The 24,182-nt window shown below is 53.8% G+C and overlaps 1 protein-coding gene across 8 annotated transcripts in view; it reads right to left on the bottom strand.

Annotated features, from left to right (window-relative positions):
• Window positions 1–9,642, bottom strand: part of Cacna1h (calcium voltage-gated channel subunit alpha1 H) — a 58,355-nt gene extending 48,713 nt beyond the window's left edge. For all 8 annotated transcript variants that reach the window (XM_050135052.1, XM_050135099.1, XM_050135068.1 and 5 more), the window contains exons 1-2: window positions 9,411–9,642; window positions 8,802–9,118 (exon numbers count right to left, since the gene is read on the bottom strand). In XM_050135052.1, the coding sequence (XP_049991009.1) occupies window positions 8,802–9,100 (299 nt within the window). In that variant the 5' untranslated portion in view covers window positions 9,101–9,118; window positions 9,411–9,642. The remainder of the gene's footprint in view (window positions 1–8,801; window positions 9,119–9,410) is intronic.
• Between the last annotated feature and the right edge of the window lie 14,540 nt (window positions 9,643–24,182).

Below are 24,182 nucleotides of genomic sequence, written 5' to 3'. Positions count from 1 at the left end.
TAATGTACTTCCCAGTACTCTTGGAGCAGGGTGCAGCTTCAGATGAGAACTGTCTCCTCCCTGGCCATCTGTGGGCACTACTCCTCTCCATGGACACCAAGAGGGAAATTTGGTCCTGTTTCTCTGGGGACAGATGCAAAAGCTAGAGGCAGCTAACATCCAGGACCTTAGGGGCCACATTTCTGGAAACCTGAACGCCAGCTTTCACAGACAAATGGGTTCATCTGTTTCCACGGCTCTGCTCAGAAGCAGCAGAAAAGCTCCTGACAGAGACCACCAAGATGGAGAGAGGGTTGAAGAATCCAGGGGGGCCTCAGCAGGCTCCCGTCGTGGGCAGAGTGGTTGTTCTGTTTTTACACCCAAGACTCCCATTGTGGGCTGACCTGCAAGGGCAGCTTCCACAAAGCCCCTGGGCTGGATGGGAGTGGCTCAGAGCTGCCTGGGGATCTCCCCACAAACACACCAGACACCTGCTGTAGCCTCTGGGAGGGGCCTCTGACCAGAACAGAGAGCCTCATGCATGGTCCACCTGGCAGACCAGGCGGTCAGAATGACCAATTTCATGGCTGATTTTCTCCTCTCCCTAGGTGGCCCACCCCTTGTCTTGAGAGCCTGACCCCGAGCATTTGATTTATCCCAAGCGGCCACCTCCAGTTAGCACATCACACAGCCTGCTGCCCCAGCCAGGCAGAGCAGCTCATCTCCCTCCAGGGGCGGGCCATGCTATGTGGGAAAGGTTCATTCAGGCGTGCATGCATAGAAGGGCACACTCACAGCCACGTGGACAAGCGTGCCACCAGCTGGGCTAGAGTTCTATGGCTCTGTAAAAAGCACCACAGGCCAGCAGCCTCAAACAACAGAAACTTACTCCTGCTCAATATGGGCCAAAAGTCTCCAGTCCAGGCCTCAACAGGGACTGCCTGTCTCCAAGGCTCTGGGGAGGCTGTGCTTGGCCTTCTAGACCTCCTGGTGTCAGTGACGGTCCTTGTATTGTATGCCTGTGGCCACACTGCTCTAGTCTCTCTCACAATTGTCACACAGCCTGTCCACAGACTCCCAACCTACCTTCAGCTCAGCTAATTACATCTGGAAATACCCCAGTGCCAGAGAGGGGTAGCTTCACATTCCACTGGCCACAGACTATGAATATGAAGGGGACAATGTTCAGCTCAGCACAGCAACTGAAACATTATGTATATAATCTCCCTTGCTACTCAGCTGGGCGCCATAGGGCCACAGGGAATAAAACCAGGGCCCGAACAGTGATCTGTCCACAGAAACAATGCAATTTTGGTGCCCCCTCAAAGGTTTCACTACTTTCCTGAAAACCCACTGACCCATCCATCCCTTCTATCACCAAGTCTGAAGCTGCACACCCCAGTACTGGCCAACACATCAGGGCCCAGGGAGCCCGGGTGCTGCTTAGCACTGGGGCTGGGAGTGGTCCCAGAGGATGGAGCCTGTGCCCACCAGCCAGAGCTACTACTAAATACCTGCTGCACTAGCCCTGTATCCAACAAACCTGGCGATCAGCCTCCTGCCCTGCACCACATCCAGCCATTGCACCTTCCCAGCTACTCTATCCACATAGGCATCAGAGGCAACTGGGTTGCTAACCTTCCTGCAGCTACAGGGACCCAAGAAATTCCAGCTCCCCCAATTGTAAAGGCTACTGTCCCCTCAGAATCAGGGAACCTCCTTTAGTTGCGTGCCTGTGAGGTAACCCCCACCCAATACTAGGGGCTCTGCCAGGAAGAGACTGGTAAAGAGAAGAGAAGGATCAGAATGAAGTGGGGTGGCCAGGGCAATCAGCTCTTATGCCCTTACAGCCGCTTCCTCAGGTCCCTGCTGCACCAACCTAGAGCCTGGCCTGTGGAGGGGACGGCACTAACACAGTCCAGAGGGAAGAGGACAGGGCAACCGAGCCAATCACCGTGCCTGCCAGGAACATCCTGTGTGCTGCCAGGGTCAGGCCGTAGCAGGCTGCAGCATTCATCCATTTAAACACAGCCGAGCAGAGACTGTGGTCCCAGGATTGGCCTGTCACTCCGCTCTAAGCAGGTCCTCTCCCTACTGTCTGCTGCAGGTCTGGCCAGCTAAGAGGCTGAGGCTTCATGCTGGATTCATGCTAATAAAACACTGACTCTTCACCTAATGCTCACATACAAGGAACCTATTTTTGTGCCATGGTTACTTCCCTCATGGAAAAAACACAGAAGAACTAAGGGACGCAAACAGCAAAGGGTGAAGGAATCTGGCTAGGCCAGGCAGGGCTGCCGTGTTGCACACGGGTCTCTTATCAGGAGGCGGTGGGTATGGGTGCAGGAATAGGTGTGCAGGCATCAAGTATGATGGATCCCTTCAGAGCCTGGGCAGTCGGAGGAACTGCTCTAATCTTAAGTCAGCCCCTAACTTTTGGAGCATAAGGGAGGCTTCCAAGTCTACTTTCCAACTTTGCCAAAGGCTTGGGTAGCCTATGCGTGAAAAAGGAGTCCTCTGGGGCCCCTAAAATCCCCCTGTAGCCAAGACCAGCCTGTGCTGGGCCAGAAGGGGCTGACTGTCCAGGGCTTCTCTATCCAAGGCTCACACGTCCTAGTGCCGGAATCAGTTAAGAGTATTTATAGAGACTGCATTCCCCAGTCCAGCACCTAATTCGGCATATTCCTAGGTAACAGTGATATCTGCCCCTGCCGCCACGACCCCAATCTCCCTGTCAACCTGTGGCTCATGTCTTCCTCCTGCCAGCCACAGTGCCTAGAGGGATTTGAGAAGCCAGAGATGCCAGCCCTGGCAACCACGTGGCAGCAGAGGCTCAAGTCTCTTCCTGAGAAAACGGTGAGTGGCTTGAGCAGCAAGTCTAGATCATTCCAGGCAGGCGCAGCGCTCTGGGTATGATGCCCAGACCTTGTGCCAACTCTCCTGATCTGGGGATGGGGCTTTATTCCTCGTCCCTGGCCCCCTGGACTTCATCCTATCTGGGTCTTTGTTTCCCTAACTCTGATCAAGGATCCTGCCCTACACCACAACACAAAGTATATGACCCATATCACACCTTGTTTCTGCCCAGAACTGGGGCCACCCTTTAATCTCAGGTTTGGAAATGTAACCTGGGCCCGCATTTGTTAAGGGAGCTCCGAGTTAGGCCAGGACTGACTCCTCTATAAGAAGAGAGAAGGTTAACAGCCTAGCAAGTGGGGAAGGAACATTCTGAGTCAGGTCCTGAGCATGGCTGCCCCTTCCCCAGCAGGCTCAGCTCAGCACCAGGGCCGACATCTGCATAAACAAAGGTAACGGATTTGCGCGCCTGACCTTGACTGCTCAAGACCGAGGATTGGACTTGGCCACAGGCCACTGCTCTGGATTCATCTGTTTGACAGGCCACCCCATCCCCCGCATTCTTCCACATCCTGACCCTGAATGGGGCGTCTGCCAGCAGTTCTGGGAGCCAGGCCCACTGCATATGAGGAAGCAAAGAGAGCTCCCGGACCACCCTGTATGCTCCTGCAGGCCACAGAGACACCCACAGCCTGCCTTAGTGGCTTACTCTACCAGCCTGGAGCTGGGGTGGCTAAGCATGCTATCTAGGCCAAGTCTCCAAAGTATGAGGGCACCAGCGCCAACATCTCACCCTCTGTCCTGCATTCTCTGCCCTGCAGTGCCCTTATATTCCAGGCTTACCTCTATTTCCCACCAAGCTGGGTTCCAACACTGCCCTCTTACCGAGGAACACACTAGATTCCCGAGTCAAAGCTGGCCTAGCCACCCCTTTGATATCCCAAGTCTCCACCTCATCTCACACCCCACCCTTCTGACATCAGGCTCTGGGGATCCAGAACCCTTTCCACCATATTCCCCTTCACTTACTCCAGGAGCAGAACCATGGCCCTTGTTGGCCAGTCTGGTCCTGCTATTGGCCTCCCCTCACAAAGACTCAGTGGTCACCAAGTAGCTACCACATTCCTAGTCCTCCAGCAGCCTTTAGTCTGGACTCCGTACCCTCCAAAGGGCCCCACCTGCCACAGGCATGAGGATAGCTGGATTCTGGATTGGTTCTGGGGAGACCTTTGCCACAGGTATTAGGAGGCCCTCCCCTTATAATTGCTTACGACACAGAGGTTCCAAGGATTCATCAGGGAAAGTGCTCATGGACAAGGGTGGCAGAGCTTGCCATGGTCCCCATGTGACTGGTGGCCCAGCTCTTGTGTCCACTTGAGGTTCTGGGACTATCAGAAAGAAGTGCTAGGTTTTGTCAAGCCCAGAAGTGGTCAGGATTAGGACCATGAAGAGTAAGGCCTGGTAAAAGGAGCCACCAACCCTGGTTGCCAGTCTGCGGATGGAAAATGCGTTGGTTAGGAAGGTGATGCCTCCATTAGGAGAGCAGGACTGTCAGTCCACCGGGACACTGTATGGTGGCCTTGACAGCGCCAACAAATCCAAACCCCACTAAGGTAACACAGCCATTCCTGAGCCACACAAGCAGGTCTGGAAGGCACAGTCCCTGCCAGAGCGGAGCCTATCTAGAGTAAGACACCTACCTCCACTCCTTCCTTGTGGGCACTGAAGCCTTATGTGTACTCTACAGGCCTTCAGCAGGACATGCTCGGCCTCACTGGCATCATGCCCATTTCGTGGTGGGATGAGAAGAGAAAGGTGACATCACACGGGTGTGTGAACCTGCCACCTCCTTGGTGAGGCTATGAATGACTCCGCAACAGAAGTTTGGGAGACAGCCATCTGATGGCCCTTTCCAAGACCTCCCTTCCATCTACAGCTCTCAGTAATGATGCCTCCCGGGTCCCAAATGAGCCCTGGAGCCATGGGACACCTTCACCCAGACCCGGCCATGAATCAGCACACGCTCCAGATTCCCACCTGGTGGATGTTAGCTAGCAGCTTCAAAGGTGTGGAGTGTATGGCCTGCAACTCTTCTCCCAACAACGACCTGCACACACCGCATGTTCCTCTCTAGGACCTTAGGGAAGGCTGACTCCTAGAAGGCTGGGCCAGCTTCTCTAGGTAGCCACAGGAAATCAGTTTTCCTCTGGTCCGCATCCCACAATCCTAACTGGGTGAGAATGGTGGACATTAAAGGAAATAGCAGGCCAGTTCAACCAGGCCAGTCAGTCTCCAGAGTCCATTAGAGGCAGACACGGACAGTTAACAGTAGGAGAAAGACCCAGCAAGGTACCAGGTTATGGACAGACTGGCTAGGGAGGGAACAATGACTCCTACCTAAGATTCAAGAACCCTTAAAGGACCCCCAAGAAACCACAATGTTCATCAGGCAGGTCAGGCCAGCCAAGGTCACAGAAGCCTATGCTACTTAATTTAATATCCGGGCTCAGAATTCAGGCCCAGGAGTCCCTAGAGGCCCACTGACCACCGTGCACCCTCCCCCCAGCAATCAAGACAGTTCAGTTTTCCTGAGAGCCAGCTCGTGGATGGCCTGAAACAGCAGAGATGGGCTGATCATTCTCAAACACAGGATCCAGGGCAAGGACAAAGGACTGGCCCTTCAAAACCAGCACTCTGTGAGTTCCCACTGGGGACATGCATGCTAGGGTGAGCCAGGTACTGGCAGCCACCCTGAAGCACTGTGCCCTTGGATACATCTCACAGTATCCCTTTAAAAAAATGTCATAAGGACTTAGGCTTGTCTAGCCAGGGACACAACAAATGTATGAGCTTCCAGGCTGCGCCCAAGCAGCCCCTCTTCACCTGCATGACCTTGCTATGTCCTTCATCCTTCGTTGGTGACTTGAGGGTTTGGTGCCTGTTGTGGGGAAGGAGAGGTTAAGGGGGGTGGGGCTCCTAACGACTCTCACTTCTGAACACCCAGGTTCCTCCTAGATTCTAAACATCCATAGCTCACTTCCCTTGATGACACAGACAGCCGGGTGCCCACTCCGGAGCTTCCTACCCCCCGGGAGGCCCCACCCTCTCTTGCTGGGACAGGCAGCTGCACTGCAGGCAGTTCTGGGTCAGGAGCCTGGGGTGGGGTGGGGGAGCCAGGGCAGAACATAACCCAGCGGAGCAGGCTACAACACACGGGTCCCACCCACCTTCCTCTATAAATAAGCCTGTGTAGGAGAAACAGCGCTCTCCCCAAAAGTTCCAGCCCGATTGTATTTTTAAAGAGCAAAGTAAATCAATAAAGACAAAGGCTGTCCTTGGAGGCTCCTTTGCCACAGGGATGGGAGATACCATCCACACAGAACCAGGACCATGTGTACATCCGTACCATGGCTAGCCGTGTGAGAGTTCCAGAAAGGTCCGGGACTGGGAGAAAGTACTTCCCTATGTTCCAGGAGCCAATAGAAGTCCAGCTATGGCAGGCAGGCATCAGCAGGGAGGCAGCGCTGCTTCTCACCTGAGCAAAGCTGATTCCCCCCACTTTGGAGTTTACCCTCTGAGAAAGACACACTATGTCTACCTGCAGGGGAGAACTGAGGCCCAGGAAACACCCTCAAGCCACAGGGCACCACACAGTCGCTTGTAAAACCCTGACCATGCCAATCACCCATGGTTCCCCTGCCTCATACAAAGCCACCCCCTCCCAACTCCCAGGAATGTAAAGAGCCTCAAAGAGCTTAGAAAGCCTCGGCCCACATGGGCTTCCCCAGTAAGCTGATCCCCCGCCTGTCCAGGCGGGCAGCTTATTTTAGGATCTCCTTGAGGCCCAGGTTCACACCCCTACTCCAGAGCCTGGCATCTGCTGGGGGGTCAGACCCATCCCCATGAGGCCAGAGCGCTAATGAACCCACTCCAGTGACAGATGCAGAGTGCTGACCGGGCTCAAGAAGCTCAGAAACCAGTTCTTTGTAGGGTGTTTCCCTAGCTTGGGGATACTCAGAATTCACCCCTAGTTTTCTGGAGCAGGAGAACCGAGCTGTGTCTGGAGGTAAACACAGCAAGAAGACGGTGGGTGTGTCGAGGTTGCTGGAAACAGCTGGCAGCTCCACAACAGGGATGTACTTGAGGGTAGGAGAAATAAGACCCATCTCTCTCCCCTTGGTGGCATCACCTGCAGGGACAACCTGGCATTCTCTTCCCCAGCTGAGAGCTCTCCTTATCTTCCTGCTCTCTCCTCCAGGGCTGGTAACACCTGAGTCTCTCCTAAGACAACAAGGGCATCTTCCACTTCAAAGTCGGCTCGGGCCAGGTGGCATTGCCAGCTCCACAGTCCTTGAGAGCTCACTCTACCTCCATGTGCCATCCCATCCCCACCTTCCGTGCACACAGCAACACAAACAACCTTGTTAGAAGTCCTCGGGGACACACAGCAGCCCGGAGAACCAGGGTCTGCCTCACACTACTATGTAGCCAGGTCCTGGTGGATAGAATAAGTTTAAGTCCACGCCAGTCTCCCCCTAGTTTGTACAGCCTTGCAAACAAGAAAACTGAGGCATAAACACAGGGCTGCCCTTTATCCCCTTTCCCCAGGGTCCACAATAGCACTCTCCAATGGCCTACCACCTCCCCCAGCCACACCACCTCTCCACCTAAGTCAAGTTTAGATCCTGCCGAGGGGACAAACGGACAGCTGATACACAAGGTCACCCTTTTTCTGCAGAGAGGGCCAGTCAACCCAGAGAATGCCCACCACCGGCACCACAGTCAACTGCACAGGACAAAGGCAGCAGGCACTGGAGCCCAAGATGGCTCAGAGTAGGCCACAGCCATAGCCCCGGGACCACCATCCTCTTTTATAAGCAGAGAAAAATCTGACTCACCCAGTGTTTGGATTGGAGTTAAAAGAAACACGGGCTTTATTACTTTTTTTGGTACAGATTTCTCTTTTGTATTTAATATTTATACAGTTAAACACACAAGGTAGAGAAACATATACACACATTGCTCATTTTGCCTCTGTCTCCGACTCTGCTGAAGAGTGTTTATGGGCCTGTGTCAACTCCCCTTGGCCCTCCACCCAACCAGCCCAGGAAGGAAGCAGGAGCACCTACCGCCCAGCCAGCCTACCCTAGTGACCAGCTCCGAGGAGTTGCTGGGGGTGGGGGTGGGGTAGGCAATACGAGGCATGATTTCAGCTCCTCTTCAGAGACCTCCAGGGCAGTCTCCAAAGGCCACCTTCTGGGAGCCAGAAGCCTCTTTTTGCACCCCAGAAATGCCTCCAGTACTGACCCAACCCTGTTCTGGAAGCTTCTCTGAAAGTCCGTGTGTGCCCTTGGGGCCAAGAGGGGGGAAAAGGCACAATCCTGTCCTCTCTAGCCAGGCAATTGTGAAAAGGGGGGTCCGGTTCAAAGCTAGCTGCCTCCCTGTGCCCCCACCCCCAGCCGCCCAAGACTTAAATCAGCCCCTGAACGGACTTCAGCCTGGAAGAGTGAGTTCTCAACCAACATCACTGTCTCTTCGTAGAAAAGAACTAGGGACCAACCCTGCCCGGTATGCAGCGCCCAGAGAGCAGGTGGAAAACTTTCTCCCCTCCCAGCCTCCAGCGAGGGTCTTCACACAGGCTAAAGTGTTCGTTTGGAAAGCTGAACAGGCGGGTATCCCCACCTCCCCGCACTCGAAAGACGCCAGGAGTTAATAACTACCTTTCTTTCCCTCCCGAGCAGGCGGCATCCCCGCTGCTTCAGCCCATACTCTCCCGTTCCAAGATGCCTCTGAACCCAGATCCCTCTGGCGAGTTCCCAGGCGTACCCCAACCATCTCTGAGGACAACACTGCCCTCGCAACCCTACCCAGCCCGCGCCGGATACCAGAAGCCGGGATTCACAGAGCGTACGCAGGGGAAGTCCCACACCCCAGTCCCCAGCGCCCCGCCAACCCTGTAAGGATATGGGTTACAAACCAGTCGGAGGCACCAGCTGCGCGGCCGCGTGGTTTGCCCAAGGCAGAAGAAGACCGTGGCCGCCAGTGCCGGGTATGGGACGGGCTGTTCCTCGTCGGCGCCCAGGTCCGCACCACACTCGGTCGCTGGGCTCTCAGGAGCCAACACGCCGGACCCGGATCCTCGCTGCTCCTCGCGCCCCGGCGCCCCAGGGCTCGCTGGGGAAGCCCTCGCCGGCGCTGCAGGGGCCGGAGGCGAAGCGCCCAGGGGAACCCGGACCTCGTCCGCCGCCAGCGTGCCCTCGGTCATGGTGGCAGAGAGCAGCACCTGCGGAGAGAGGGCAGGCGGTGACCCTGGCCCAGGAACGACGCCCCCGCCCCGCCTCGGGCGGAGCGGAGCTGCGGGAACAGCCGCGGCCGCCGGGTTGTCTTTGTCTCTCCTTATTAGAGACAAATGCGCCCCCCGCCCCCTCCCGCCCCCTCCCGCCGGCAAAGGCTGGCAGCCCCACCCCCAAGGCCCAGGCGAAGGGCTGCGGGAACCTGAGGGGCTCTGCACCTACAGAGCTCAAGTTCAAAGGGTCCCAGGCGCGCAGTAAGCGCGCGTACCCGCCGCGTCTCACCTCGCTCCGGTGGCCAGCGGCGTCCCCGCGGGCATCGCCCGGGTGGCGCTGTCACTGGGGACCCAGCCCAGAGCCCGGAGCTGGGCCAGTACCGCCGCCTTGGCCCGCGCCCCCGGCCCACCAGGCACCAGCTCTCTCGGAGACTCTGGCTCCGGCTCGCCCAGCAGCAGCAACGGTGTCCCGATGAGGAAAACCGCTAAATGCACGGCGGGGCGGGCACGGGCCGGGGGCGCGGCCGAGCCGGAGAGGGAGCGAGCGAGCCCTGGAGCCTGTCCGCGCACAGCGCAGGAAACTTCGGAGTGAGCAGTGGCGGGGGGGCGGGGCGGCGGGGGCGGCCCATGGGGCGGGGCCAGCGCGGCCGGGGCGGGCCGGGGGCGACCCGCAGGGACCAGGATAGGGACCGAGGGTGGGCGGGGGGTCATCAGCTCGGCCCGCCCCCACCCAAGACGCACGCTATCCCACGATACCCCCTGTTCCGTTCTTCTCCGATGCCCGTATCCCGCCTGCCCCAAGTCCAGGACTGGGCGAACCCGGTCCGCGCCCCCCTTCCCGACCTCTCCTCCCGCCCCATACCGTCTCGCGGGAGAGCACGGCAGCAGGGGGCGCTCGTAGAGATGCTCGGGCGAGGGGCGGGGGAAGCGGCGCCAACGTCCTTCCCCGCCCCCACTGCGGGGGCGCGGAGCCGGCGGGGACCCCCTCCTTTCCTCGCGCGCCGCCCCTTCCCTTTGCTGCTAGGGTCGGCTAGGGGGCGGGGCTCAGCAGGCGTGGGAGGCACGCCGTGACCATGTCAGCTAGGCGCGTGCCCTTCCCCCACCGCGTGTGTCTTGGGTGTGCCGGGGCGCCAGTGTCCTGGAGCGCGTGGGCGACGTGGGGCGCGATGCGCGATGTAACACCGATAGTCCTGGGGCAGTCCAGGTGCTCCGGTATGCAGCTCCCCGACACTCCATCCAGTTTCCTCAAACTTGCTGTTGCCCATCCCCCTCCCCCTCTCTCGTGGGGACGGGGCGCACGAAAGGACCTGGTGAAGGAGTGCAAACCGAATGGCGCCTCCCAGCACCCGCGGGCGCCCAGAGGGTATACCCTGATCATATCGCTGAATCCCTCCATACTCTGGGATTGTAAGACCCTTATCCCAAGAAGGCATGAGCAGGGGGGTCGCACCCCCTCTTCCACTGAAGGTATGCAGGGATTTTTGCTTTCTCACAATTACTACTCCAGGGTCATAAAATTCCAGCTCCTAGATGTATAACCACTCAAATTTCAACCGACAAGGGGCTCTTTCACCTCTACTTCAGGCCGTTATTGGGTATGATCACTCCTGTCCAAGACAAAGAGCAAGCCTCCTTCTCTCTGCCCTGGGGCAGATAGCTTCTTTGGAGGGCCAGAGCTACAGAGCAACCCCAGACCTGGATGGGCCCCTGGCAGGGTGGGCTGCAGAGAAGTTGAGTTCTCCATGTGTGGTTCTGGAACTTTGGGAGGGTCTCACACCTAGGCCTGGGAAGGGCACAAGCTAGAGGACGGTGATGGCAGGCAAGAGCTGTGTCCTCTTTATGCAGGTCCAGGCGGGGCAGTCCCCTGGGCCCAGCAGCACCTCATCTTGTATATGTGAACTTTTCAAGAAAAGGAAAACATTTATTCTATTTTAATGCCCCTACTTACCAGTGGGTGACTGTGGCTCGTAATTAAGGTCCTCAAAGAGCAATTAAGGACCTAGCCACCCAGGAGAGGGACCAGGAGAGCCTAGAGCCTTGAATGCAGCCTAGAAAATTGCAGACGAGAGGGGGCAGACCGTGCCAAAGCAGGGTACTGAACAAGGTTCCCGGGAAGCCTGCCACTTTCCTTAAGCCCCTTGTCAAAGGTTAAGATGAAGTGCAAGATTCAGTGGTGGTTTGCTTGAAAAGTGGCTGGAGGCCGATCGGGTGTCAGGCCCTGACCGGAGGTGAAAGAAAGCACAATTGAGGAGATCACTATAAATCTTACCCTTGTCTCCGGGAACTTCCTTCCAGTGGGAGACCGGCTCTGAACAAGTGGATGGATGGAAGAGACAAGTATCTGCTGGCCAGAGCAAGTGCCTCGGAGGTCGAGATGGATTTTTGGAGGATAAGGAACGGAGAATCTGAGATCTCTCCAGTATCACGGCCTCTATGAGTGGTGGCACATGACCCAAGCGGGAGGCATGCTTGCGGAGGGCAGCTGTCAGATGGAAGGAGAGGCCCAGAGCTGATTTTCTCCATGGCCCCATGGAGCGTGAAGGTAGCTTTGTGTACCCTAGATTTGAAGGCTGTCACACCCATCTCTGTTAGACTCCGCTGTCCAAATTCCTATAGAAGGGAAAGGGCCCCAGACTTCTTATGTTGGTATATGTATGACTGAGCGATTTCCCTCACCCTGGCTGTGGACTTTTGAACCATTAAAAGTGAGCCAGGTGGTGGTGGTGCATGCCTTTAATCCCAGCACTGGGGAGGGGAGGCAGGTGGATCTCTGTGAGTTCTAGGTCAGCCTGGTCTACAAAGCGAGTTCCAGGACAGCTAGGACTGTTATACAGAGAAACCCTGACTCGGAAAACCAAACAAACAAAAAATGCCCACAGCCAGCAGGACCCAGAGCCCATTTTCGGACCAGATGCAGGGGCACCTACAATGTGACTTAACACCTTGGGGAACTTCTCCCCATGTCTCCTCTCCCCTCCGCTCTGTCACGCCTTCTGAAGACCTACTGTCCCTGGGATGGTACTCCGCCTGCTCAGTATCCTGTGGCAGTGGTCATTCACTGTGGCCTTCCACACCTGAGCACCCATTAGCCCAAGATAATGTCCGCTTTGCTGCAGGGGGTGAGCACGTCCACGTGACACAGACTTGCCTCCAGGAGAGGAAATGAAAAGCAGACACTGCTCAGATATGAGATGTGAAAATCGGGTTCAGAACAATGAACACATAATACTTTCATGTGGCGAGCAAGGAATGAGAGAGACAAGCATAGGACAACTTGGAAGTTGGCGTTAAAATTGTTTAATTAAACCGTACAGAGTGTTCGAATGCATTTTAAAAATCCTCCAGGCCTCTGGAAGATTTGTTTCTGCTTTTTGCTATTTCCTGTGTGTGTGTGCGCGCGCGCGCAGAGCTGCTGCTCAACAAAGAGCTGGGTGCTGGAAGGGGAACAAATAACCAGGGAATTCAGCCAGCAGTAACCTTGGGGCCATGATCCTTGGGATCATTGGCCCTCCACCTAGCAGCTCATGGTCAGCTGAAGGCAGGCTGACCCACAGGGCACTGGGGATGCCTTCACCACAGCCTGCAGGCACTTGTCTAGTTCAGAAGGTGTTCTTGGCACCCACCTTCACCCACCTATAGGCCCTCGAGCTTGGATTGCATCCTCCGTGAATGAGTGGGTACCTGAAGGGACACTAGCCCACTCAAGCATGTGGCTCTGGTAGACTCGACCTTTTCCCCCATTTTCTCTGCCTTGCTAAAAACTATTAGATTACATCCCTAAAGCTAGCCACCGAATCTATTCCCTTATTTGGCCACTTCCTCCTTCTGAGGCTGACTCCCAAGGGCCAGTTATCAAAGCATTGAAGTCCAGCAATCAAAAGCCCCCTTTGGCTCAGCTAATTAGCATGTCTGATTAATCACTTTATCTTAACATGGAATTTCCCCTTTCACCTCTATAAAATGGCCATTTTCCAATGGGCCACTTCTGTCTCCTCCAGACACACTTCTATCCCCAAATGGGTGGACAGGACAGGAAGTATTTATTGTGTGAGCAGGTAATAGCACAGCAACCTTCGGGCTCAGAGAAGCTAATGGGATCACTAAACAGGGAGTAGCCTCGGATAAGTGTCCACGGAGCTATAATAGACCTGCAGGGCTCCATTCCACACCCTGCCTTTCCTAAGAGTGCCAAGCAACTCTGAAGCCCCATCCACCCCCGGGAGTGCCGAACTCAGAGGTGAGGGGGCACTTTAAGGTTGCCATAGATTCCAGCCTTCTTACCTCTAGAAACAAGGGTGTCTGGGACAGGGGTTTCAAGCAAGGCACTAGGGCTAGTGTATTCCCTGAGTGGTCCTGAGATGGCCCTGTGTACTGGCTAGTTTTGTGTCAACCTGACACAAGCCAGAGTTATCAGATGAGGGGTTTTCAGTTGAGAAAATGTCTCCTTAAGACTGGGTTATAGGCAAGCCTGCAGGGTTTTTTTTTTTTTTAAATTAAGTAGTGATTGATTTGGGAAGGCCACATCAAATCTGTGGGGTTATGTATGGGACCACCTCTGAGCTGGTGGTCCCGAGTGCTATAAGAAAGCAGGCTGAGGAAGTCATGGGGAGCAAACCAATAAGCAGCAACCCTCCGCGGCCCCTGCATCAGCTCCTGCTGCCTTCGTGATTTCCTGTCTCCAGTGCTTTTGGTGACGAACTGTTATATGGAACTCTGTTATATGGAACCCTTTCCTCCCCAAGTTGCTTTTGGTCATGGTGTTTCATCACAGCAATAGTGTAGCATGAATAAGAAAAACCCAGAGACAGATATTGGGGTTCAACCTAAAGATCAGAAAAGCAAAGCAGCCAGCCACAAGCTCATACCTCTACCTCAGACTGAAAATGTGTGGTCCTGCCTCCACAAATCCTCAGATTGAGACTGAGTGTGAGACCTGCCTCCTTCCATTTTTTTATTCTTCTCTAGTGCTGGGATTAAAGGTGTGTGCCACCACTGCCTGGCCTGTATGGTTGCCTAATGTGACTGTTTTGCATTGATCTTCAGGCAAGCTTTATTTATTAAGACACAAATCGTATCCCACTATGCAATAGTGACCCTAACTAAGACAAGTTAGTACCACGATGGTGGGGTCTTGCTGTGGCAGACCTGACCATGTTGTTTTGGGCAGGGCTGTGGAAGGACTTTGGAACTTTGGGCTAGAAGAGCCATTGAGTGTGGAGAGCTCAGTGGGCTGCTCTGTGGGGGCCAGGAAGACGAGAATGTAGAGAAGAGTGCAGATGACGGAGGCCTGGCTTGTGAGGCTTCAGAGGGAAACAAGGCCTTGTGTGTGAAGAATCTGCGGCGTCTGGTCAGCTGGAGCCGAGGAGTCATCTGTGACTAAGAGACCAGAACCAACAAAGTGAAATCTTGATTTACCGGGACAGTGGACGCCGGTTAGCCAGGGATGAAGAATCAGCTGGGACTGAGAAGAGACCAGAATCACTGAGGTGAAGTCTTCTGGAAAGTGTTTCCTCAGGATCAGCACACAGAAGCTGTGTTCCAGAGGAGGCCAAGGTCGTACCTCCTACTGGCAGCCAAACTTGGTAATGTAAGAGTCACCCAGGTGGTACTGGTTTTGAAGGCATGACCGGGTCATGGAGAGCAGTTGTGGCTTGGCGCTATGTGGTGGGGTTTTTTATTCCCTAAAAAGTGCCCAGGAGAGGCTGTCAGTAAAAATGCGACACAGTTGCGGCAAGGGGCTCCAGCATTTTGGAGATGCCAGTACCGTGGGTTGACCACCGAGAACTGCAGTGGCAGTGGAGTGGAGCCAGCAGGAGTCTAGAAGATAAGCCATGTGTGCTGCAGAGGGCAGAGCCAGAGAAGTGACCCAAGCCATTTGGAGGAGCCCAGATCATGGCTGAACCCCAGATAATGGGGCACTGAGTTCTTTACACTGTTGGCCTTAAACTCAGAGATCTGCCTGGCTCTACCTCCTGAGTGCTGGAATTAAAGGTGTGCGCCACCACCTGGCGTGGTTCTTCTCTCTTGAAGAAGGTATTTGATTTTATTTTGATATTTACAGTAGCCCACAGCCAAAAGACTTTGAACTTTTAGAAGAGATTTTGGATTTTTAAAGTGATTGAGTGTTTTAAAGAGACTTAACATTTAATGCATTTGAATTTGTAAAGGGTGCGGGACTTTGTGTTTTATGTTATGATATTAATATTAAAATGCTGTCTTGGGGATAAATGAGAAAGGAAAGGTTCTGATTGAAATGTTTTGTGCTGTGTGTCAAGTTGTACTGGTAGTTTTATGTCAACTTGACACAAGCTAGAGTCATCAGAGGAGGGGCCTTAACTGAGAAAATGCCTCCCTAAGATTGGGCTATAGACAAGCCTGTAGGGCGTTTTCTTAATTAGTGTTTGACGTGGAAGATCCCAGCCCATTGTAGGTGGTGCTGGCCCTGGGCTGGTGGTCCTGGGTTCTATAAGAAAGTAGGCTGAGCAAGCCATGTGGAGCAAGCCAGTAAGCAGCACCCTTCCATGGCCTCTGCATCAGCTCCTGCCTCCAGGTTCCTGCCCTATGAGTCCCTGTCCTCACTGCTTTTGATGATGAGCTGTGATATGGAGCTGTGAGCGAAATAAACCCTTTCCTCCCCAAGTTGCTTTTGGTCATGGTGTTTCATCATAGCGATAGTAACCCTAACTCAGACATGCTGTTTCCCCACCAGCTGGTCTGTGTGAGCTGGACACTGAGCAAATGAACCAAGAGCTTTGTTCCTATAGTCTAAAGACTTAGCCATGATGTCCATCCCAGAGACTAGTAAGGCTCTTTCTTCTTTCTGACCCCTGTGACATCCTTTTTGCCCCCTGTAAGCAAGTAAATGCTTCATTCAGACCACTGTCAGCAAAGGTCTGTCCTAGCCTAGAGCTGGAAACCAGGCCCAACATTGCTCTGCTTGGTGTCCAGGTGTGGGGGGCCAGCCTGGGCCCCTGTGCAGGAATGAGCCTTTGGAGCAAGCCATGCTCATCTCTGGCTTGTTCTGAATCTCACCTCTATCATTTCTTGGCTGTGTGGCAAATGTTTTGACCTAAGAATTAAGTTTCCTGCACTGGGAAACATTTCTCATCAAATGACAAGTGAAGGCAAAACGGCAGGTCTGAGGACAGCTAAGCATGGGGCTGTGACAGGGAGTCCACACAGAAATGTGCAGTTCACAGTCGCCTCGAGGTAAAAACTGCCAAGTGTTCAGTAGACACAGAGATAAGTGGAATGCGGCCTCTCCATCCCATCGCAGTTGTTCAGAAGGTGGGGCTCCAACCTGTGCAGAACAGTCCTTGAAGATGCCCCTGCTTCAAGAAAATAGCCAATCACAGAAGACAACATCCATGGCTTTGTGTGTATGACATTATCAGAACCTGTAAAGACACAGGACACAGAGGAGGAGGGGTGACCGCAGTGTGTGGGGCTCTTTGCAGGTGGTGAAGGGTCTGAGAGGATAGCGGTGGCCCATGTGCCAAAGCCCACAGCTTGTCTTTCTGAATGAACCTTGTTCTGTGAGGCTTTGGAGGCAGCAGGAAAGGGGCAGGCTGTACTTGCCTACTCATGGGGGGGGGGGGGGGGGGGGGAGTTGGAGCCCCTGACGCGCAGCCTCTTTGGGAGCTGGTTGGAGTAGCTGCTGTTGTGAGCAAGGGATCCAGGCTTACAGCCTATCCTGTGGGTCCTTGGGGTCTCAGGAGTTCTGGACGTTGGGAGCTGGGCTGCAGAAACATCTGGCCAGCCAAATGGAGTAGACCCTTGAGAATTCGGCTCAGGCTGTGAGCTTACAGACATTGGACGGTCTGTGGGAAACAACAGGCAGATGCCAGGCCCTGCTGATGACTGGCCTTGCCCAGGCTGGGACCTTTCCAGCCCCTCTTTAGCAGAAAGGGAAGACTGAGCCCTTGCAGATCCACTCACAGAGCCTTCATCCTGAGTGTGACCTTTTTCACAGAAGGATGCCCGGAGGTACACATGGGAGATCACTTAGTCACCAGTCAGACATCAGTGCTTTGGGAAGAGGTCCATGTCCTCCAAACACTGGTCTAGGACCAGAGAAGGCACTACACACACTGGTGACCTCCCTGAAATGTATGTCTACATTAGTCCTAGATCCTTAGTTTGTCCAACCCCAGACATTCAGCCTGATTGAAACCCTGAGGGTAATGATGGTCACTTGAGCCCAGAAAGTTGGGGAGAGAGCTTACTAGAGAGGGGCCACCCCTGCCTGTGACACCGGAAGGATGGCTGGGGCAGTCAAATGGTGATAGCATCTCAGGGACTCCTGGAAGGGCACCAGGGAGTAAGGAAGCAGTCAAGTGCATGTGGTACGGGTAACACTTTATAGCCTGGCTTTTGTTGTAGAGACTAAACAGGAGGCACAGCCAATTTAAAGTCCACATAGGCAGGCAAAGAGGGTAGGTGTGCAGTCGGAGGTCAGCAGGAGCCTGGGCGGCAAAGACGATCTGTGCCCAGCCGGGAGTCTAGGCAAACTCTCTCTGACTCATGTCTCTTTCATACAGTCACCCCCAGGGATGTTTTCTATCTTTACAGTTAACTGAGTTAAGTCATCAACTGCCAAATATTTGAACAGCCTCTCTAGGGGTGCCCTCATCCAGTGTGACAAAGGTAAGCACCTGGGGCACCCACCCAAGCTGCAGCATCTGTGCATGGCGGGAGCAGATGCATGTGTCTGCACAGCTACTGCTGAGGCGTGCTCCTTGGCCTTGTTTGATGGCTCCGACACCATTTACATAATTTATTGTAAATCATTTGGTCTTTGTTTAATGTTCTGTTGATTCTACTTAATACTGGTTTCCTCAGCTGGCCTGCTTGGGTAAGACGCAGACAGTAGGTTCAGGGGAAGAAAGCTGCACCCAGCTCAGCGGCTGTGGGCAATCAAGGCAGATACAATGGGCATCCCGGGAACAATGGTGTACTGGGCTTGTGGAACAAGCATCGTGTGTTGACTACCCATCTCCAGCTGTGTCAGGAGTCTGTGGTGACCCTGCTGTGGCCAACACCCCTATTAGATCCTTCCTCCTTAGTAGATTGAGTGGGATTGATGGGAAATCCAGGGTCTAGAAGCCCTGACAGAGGCAACAGCAGTCTGCCAAGATGCTCAGTTTGGAAACTTGAAAATGGCCAAAGAGTTGGAAGGCTAGTTACAAGGGACAATAGTGGCAAATAAGCAGATGGGGATGGAGGTGGAGGCTGGGGTCTTAGGGGAAGCTAAAACACAAAAGGCAATGTCTAAATGTGGGAGACGCTGGGTTGGGGAGGCAGGGAGAAAGTCCTTACTCTGGGAGGGGCTGTGATTTGGATCTGAGTGTCCCTCCAAAGACCAGATAATGAAGGCTTGGTCTTTAGAGTAGAAGAGTATATCCCGAGGGCTCAGATATCATCTATAGATTGAGCTCTTGATAGATTCTTAGTCTGCTGGCATTATTGGGAGGTGGCCAAAATTAGAAGAGGCTTGGTTGGAGGAAGTGTGTGTTTGTGGGTGTGCCTCCCGTATGCCCCTTTCATCCCTCCTTTTCTCTTTCCCTCTCATTCCCACACCCTTTCCTGGCCATCATAGGAATAAGGGTGCTGCTCTGCCACACCCTCCTCCAGACGCATGGCTCCCCCTCCATCCTCGAGACAGAGCCAGCCAGTGATGAGACTGAAACCTCTGAAACCATGAGCCAAATAAATAATCTTTCCTCCTTAAATCTGTCTCTCTTAGGCATTCATTACAAGGACAAACAAAAACAACAACACAACCTGGTTAACCTAGTAGGGTTTGCAACATATTGCAGTTGCCACATTGAAACCATGTGGCAGTTTCTTAGGGTGGGAAACACATCCTCACCTCATGAGCCTAGACAGGCGCTGTCCCATGAAGACGTTTCTAAGTGTCCAAAGCATCCTCTTAGACAGACGATGCTCGATGCCTGGTCCATTCCCAATGAGTCACAGCTCTGTGGCATAGGACCGGATGCAGCCCACCGGGAATGAGGGAACTGTTGGCATAAAACACAGGTGACCGCCGAAGCAACCGTGCTGAATGAAAATGGCCAAAGAGAAAGAGCACAGTGTGCTGGTCTCTGTGTATTCACAGAACGTGCGAACCGGCCTGCCGTGACAGGAAACAGGTGGGCAGCCACCTCGGGGTCAGAGGAGGGAGGCGGCAGAGCTTGAGAGTGACAGATGTTTCAGCCATCTCAATAGAAGTGGTAGTTTATAGATGAACACGTGTCGAACTTCAGATGTGTACAGTACACTTGATTACACCCTAGCAGAGCTCTTTAAAATACATGTGCTTTAAAAAAAAAATCTCCCTCGCCAGGCCTGGTGGTGTAGGCTTGTCTATCTACTCAGGAGGGAGGCCGAGGCAGGACGATCTACGGTTCCGGGTCAGCCTGGACTACAGAGGGGGTTCTAGGCCAGCCTGGACAATTTAGTGAGATCCTGTCTCAAAATTAATAATAGGGCTGGGGGTGCAACTCAGTGGTAGAAAGCTTGCCCGGCATGGGCAGGACCCTGGGTGTAGGGTGCTGGGTACGCACACCCAAAATAAAATAGCTTCCCAAATTCAGAGAATTTGGATGCCTTATAGCTGTGCGTTTCTGGGTATGGAACGTTTTCTTCAAGGCTAGGGAGAGTCCAAAAAAGAGATTTGTTCAGGCTTATAACACGGGAGAAAAGACTTTCACACAGGTGCAGGGGGCAAGCTGACCTGCTTGGCTGTCAGCCCTGTGTCCTGTAAGCCCCATCCTGCCTGCCTTGCTGAGGCCCCTGGTGGCCTGAGCCCTGGCTGCGGATTCCTGATCAGCACAGTGAGTTCTGGGCGATGTTTTGGTCATAGACCACACGTATCCTTTCATTGCACGGTGTCATCTGTCTTCCTTCTGTGGATGGCAGGTTCAGAGATGCAGCCTGTGCTGGGCCACAACAGGCTTGAGCCGTGCCGTACAGAATTCCAGAACTCTGGATCATCACCATTAGGGTAGAGGCTCCAAGCCCTCTGGCCCAAGTGGGCCTTTCAGTCCCTAGTGTATGGTCCTGGGCATATGTAGATCTTAGAGAGCCTCCAGAGTATGTCCCCATAGACTGCACCCCTGTGAGGCCGCTGCAGACAGAGCCAGCAGCTCCACTGAAGTCCCCAAAGCCCCATCTCTTCCTGCCACCCACTGGCCCACTCCACCCTCCTGTGACAAGCCAACCCCTCATTCCTCTAAAGGGACACTAAGGCCCAGTGAGAAGAAAGCCATTCAGTTCGTTGATGATGGGAGGACCAGTGTTCTGGACAGGAAGGACTGCAGTCTGCCCAAGGCCTCTAACCCTACTGAGAATGTGGGCAGTAGGAAGGTGAGTGTACCTGAGACACCAGGGGAATGCTTGTTCTGTATTGGAACTCTTCCTTCACAGTCAAGGAAGAGCCCAGAGCAGTATCATCTAAGGGCAGATGTGGAGATCCCTAATCCTTCCCTGAGTAGCGGGGCTGTGGGGAATCCTCCAGGGCTCTCTCCTGCCACGGGCCATCAGCACTCCTACGCTCACCTCAGCAGGCTGACTCTGCCTTTTGAATCGAGACATGTCTCCAGCCTGAAATTAGGTGACCCCTGCCACACTTGACTGGCATCTGACTTCCCTGTGGGGTAAGGGATGCAGGAGGCCCAAATTCAAGCCCCACTTGGCCCCAGTGGCCAGGAGCACTGAGCTTTGATTTTTCCCTTCCATGAAATACAAACAATACTCAGCCCTCTGACCCCATCTGAAGGGACTGAAACCAGGCTTCCCGTTACCTGCAATCACAGTGCCTTTCAGGAACCCTGGGTTTGTGTCCTGTGTCTACCCTATCCTTGCTCTGGAGGAGGGATCTTCTCAGTCCCCTGTGGCAACCAGCCTCAGTATTCCTCACCCTGAAGCTTCATGGCTCAGCCTCTACCTTCCCTTCTTGGCGCTTGGCCTTCTCTCTGCTGAAGACCTGCCCAGATGTTCCCAAGTGACCCTACCTCAAGATGTTTAGCTTAATCATACCTGCCAAGATCCTCTTGTCCAACACCGCGATCTCCACGGGCTAACAGGGCTAGGATGCGGGTGCATCTCTCAGGCACCACCCTTCATGCTAAGGCAGACTCAGACTGAGAGTTCTTGGGACTCTTGCCAGGCCAGTGTGGCGGCTCAGCTCCCCAGCTGTCAGGAAGTTGCTCTGAGTTGCTTAAGGCCTCCTAGTTACCCAACTCCTGATTTGCTCACGCCCGGGGACCTGGCCCCATTCAGACTTGTTCACCAACCTGGTGCACAAAGCCTGGCTTGTGGCCTTGGATGGGGCCTCAAGCTGCAGAGGCTTCCCTGGGGAAAGGCTCTTGCTTGATGTCTATAGATCGCCTCTGTTGCCACTTCCTTATAGCTGTATTGAGCGGCTGCAGCAGCCACCTGGCAGATGACCTCCTTGTGTTGCCAGGACTGGCGTCGTCTCCCTCTTTTTATTTTGCCTTAGCTGGAACGCGGACAGCAGCCTCATCAATGTTTAATGTTGGTGCCAAGACAAGCCTCGAGCTTGCTCCATGTCCCCAGGGCGTGTGCTTGGCCCCGGGGTTGGGGGACTGGCCATGTGGGTAGCTGTGAGTTCGTGGAACTTTTAAGTCTGCGGTGGAGACTCCAGTCAAGTCTGGGGATGCCCGAAGACGAGGCTAGGAGTCCCAAGGACCATGGAACCACCATGGAACTGAGGTTGATATGAAACCTACTCCAGGAACACCCAAAATGTCAGGCATGTTGGATAAACAGATAAACATTACCTCAGGAGCAGAATTTATTAGAAAGGGAAGAAAATCTCCACAGAACCAGGCAGATAGCCTGGATGAAGACGACATGGGTCAAGGGCTGAGATCAGGATCCTCAGTGAAGGGTGGCCTGGAGAGGCTCACACTCAGACACGGTTTGTTTCCCTCAGACTCGGTGCGGGAGAATGCAGTCTCTGGGAAATTGTCAGCCCGTACCAGACAAGGTTTATGAACTCACACCTCTAGGGTTGGGACCCCTCCAGCTCTATATTGAGAAATCCACAGAGAATTTGATTCCTGGTCAGCGATTCCCCAAAGCCATGGCACGTGTGATGTCATAGCTTCTCAGGGGGACAGCCCTCGAGCCAGGCCTGACCTCATAGCACCTGGCAGATGACTTCCTTGTGTTGCCAGGACTGGTGTCTTCTTCATAGCCACCAGAAATAAGAGCCAGCTGGGCTGAAAACCCTGGCAACAAGCTGAAAATTAGGGGAAAAAAAAAAAAAACAAATCCTAAGGACGGAAGTGAAATACCAAAGGGGAAGAGGGCTGGACCTTACAGATGATTGAACTACAATCTTTGAAGTAAAAAAGTGAACAGATGGGTTAGTCAGCTAATTGAGTGCGGCTGGCAAGAGGGTTAGTGAATTGGAAGATAAACGTGGGAAATCACTGGATGCCCCACAGGGCAGGGGAGAGCTAGCACACATGGAAAAGAGCAGAGAGACCTGGGCATGAGGACCAGGTCCTGCATTCCTCCAGAACGGGCCGTAAGGGACAACTGGGGGTCATCATGTGCTTTCGTAATAGTGGTTTGCTGGGACAGCTTCATCCAGCTGCTCGCACACTGTCCCGATCGTATGATAAACAGTTTTCGTACTGAACCAAAGGGGCTGAAAAGTTGCAACAGGCCATCTAGACCATGAAGTCTGCAATGTTTTCTATCTGGGTACTTCTAGAAAAAGTAAGTAAGCTGCTGTAGAAGAAGCTCTTCAAGGAAGAAGATAAAACGTGAGTGGAGACGGCCGCTGAAGGCTGAGAATTTTCCAAAGTCAGTGACTTCGGAGTCCTCAGATTGGAGAAACATAATGAGCCCCAAACATCATAAACGTGCAGGCTCCCCTCCCCAAAGGGAAGCCAAGTACTGAGGCCAGCCTGTGACTTTGAACAGCAGGTGGGCCTGACTTGGTGTCGCAATCCTGTAATTCCAGCTACTCAGGAGGCTGAAGATGGAGGATGATGAGTTTAAGGCCTGCCTGAGAACCTTAGTGAGTCCCCATTTAAAAATAAAAGTCAAACAGTAGAGGGAAAGGGATATAGCTCGTCGGCAGAGCACTTGCCGGGCATGTGTGAAGCCCGCTTCAGTCTCCAGCACTGGATAAAATGGCAAATGAACACACACGGCATACAGAGAGAACCTATGTTTGGAACCAATCTCATACAACTGCAAGGAGGGACCCAGAGCCTTTGCACAAACCAAGAACTCCTTTTTCAAGATAGAGGCTGCACAGGACACTGACAGAGGAAACAGCAAAACACGTTCTTCAAAGTCGTAAAGGAAGACCAAGAGCACGAGGAGCTGAGACACTCGGAAGCAAAGATTCAATCACAGTTGTGCCCAATTACACATTCGATGCCCTTTCCATCAACTCCCCAGCAGGTGTTTCTTTGGCGCTGAGAAGATGGCCCTACATTTCAGCTGCGTGAATAAAGAGCGGCTAAGCTTCGAGAAAGAATAGTAAAGGAAGAGACCGTCCGTCAGATTTCAGGGCTCATGGTCAAGGCTAGATAGCTGATTCCAGGGCGCAGAGAGCAGGAGCATGGCAGAGCAGTCTACACCAGCCAGGCACATGGCCCGAGTACAGAGAAGTCACACCGTGATCAGGAGAGTAGAGGTGCCACCAACTCAGCAGGTGCTTAAGCAGGTGACACAGCCCTGTGTGGGAGCAGGTTCCTCTGAGCCAGTGGGTAAACCTTCAGGAAATTAGGAAGCTGCTTGTTAAACACAGCCACCAGTAAGAACTGCGTTATGCAAACTTGCAATTAGTGCTGAGGTTGGAAGAAGCTTCTGTTTGATGAGCATCACCTGGCAGGGCGAGAAGCCGCCGAACCGTGGATCACGTCTCGAGTTAGCGAGCACACACCTGGTAGGGAAAGAGCTCACCTGTTCTTGGATGGTCACACTGTGGTCCTCCGGTGCAGGAGGTGGGCGGGAGTCAAGGGATGTGCTCTGAGAGAGTCGACAGCTATGTGGGACTTACAGCCAAGAG

This window comes from Alexandromys fortis, unplaced genomic scaffold (genome assembly GCF_014885135.2).
Source record: "Alexandromys fortis isolate MF-2015 unplaced genomic scaffold, M_Fortis_MF-2015_v1.1 scaffold_29, whole genome shotgun sequence".
NCBI lineage: Eukaryota > Metazoa > Chordata > Mammalia > Rodentia > Cricetidae > Alexandromys > Alexandromys fortis.
This window is presented reverse-complemented; position numbering and strand designations above follow the sequence as displayed.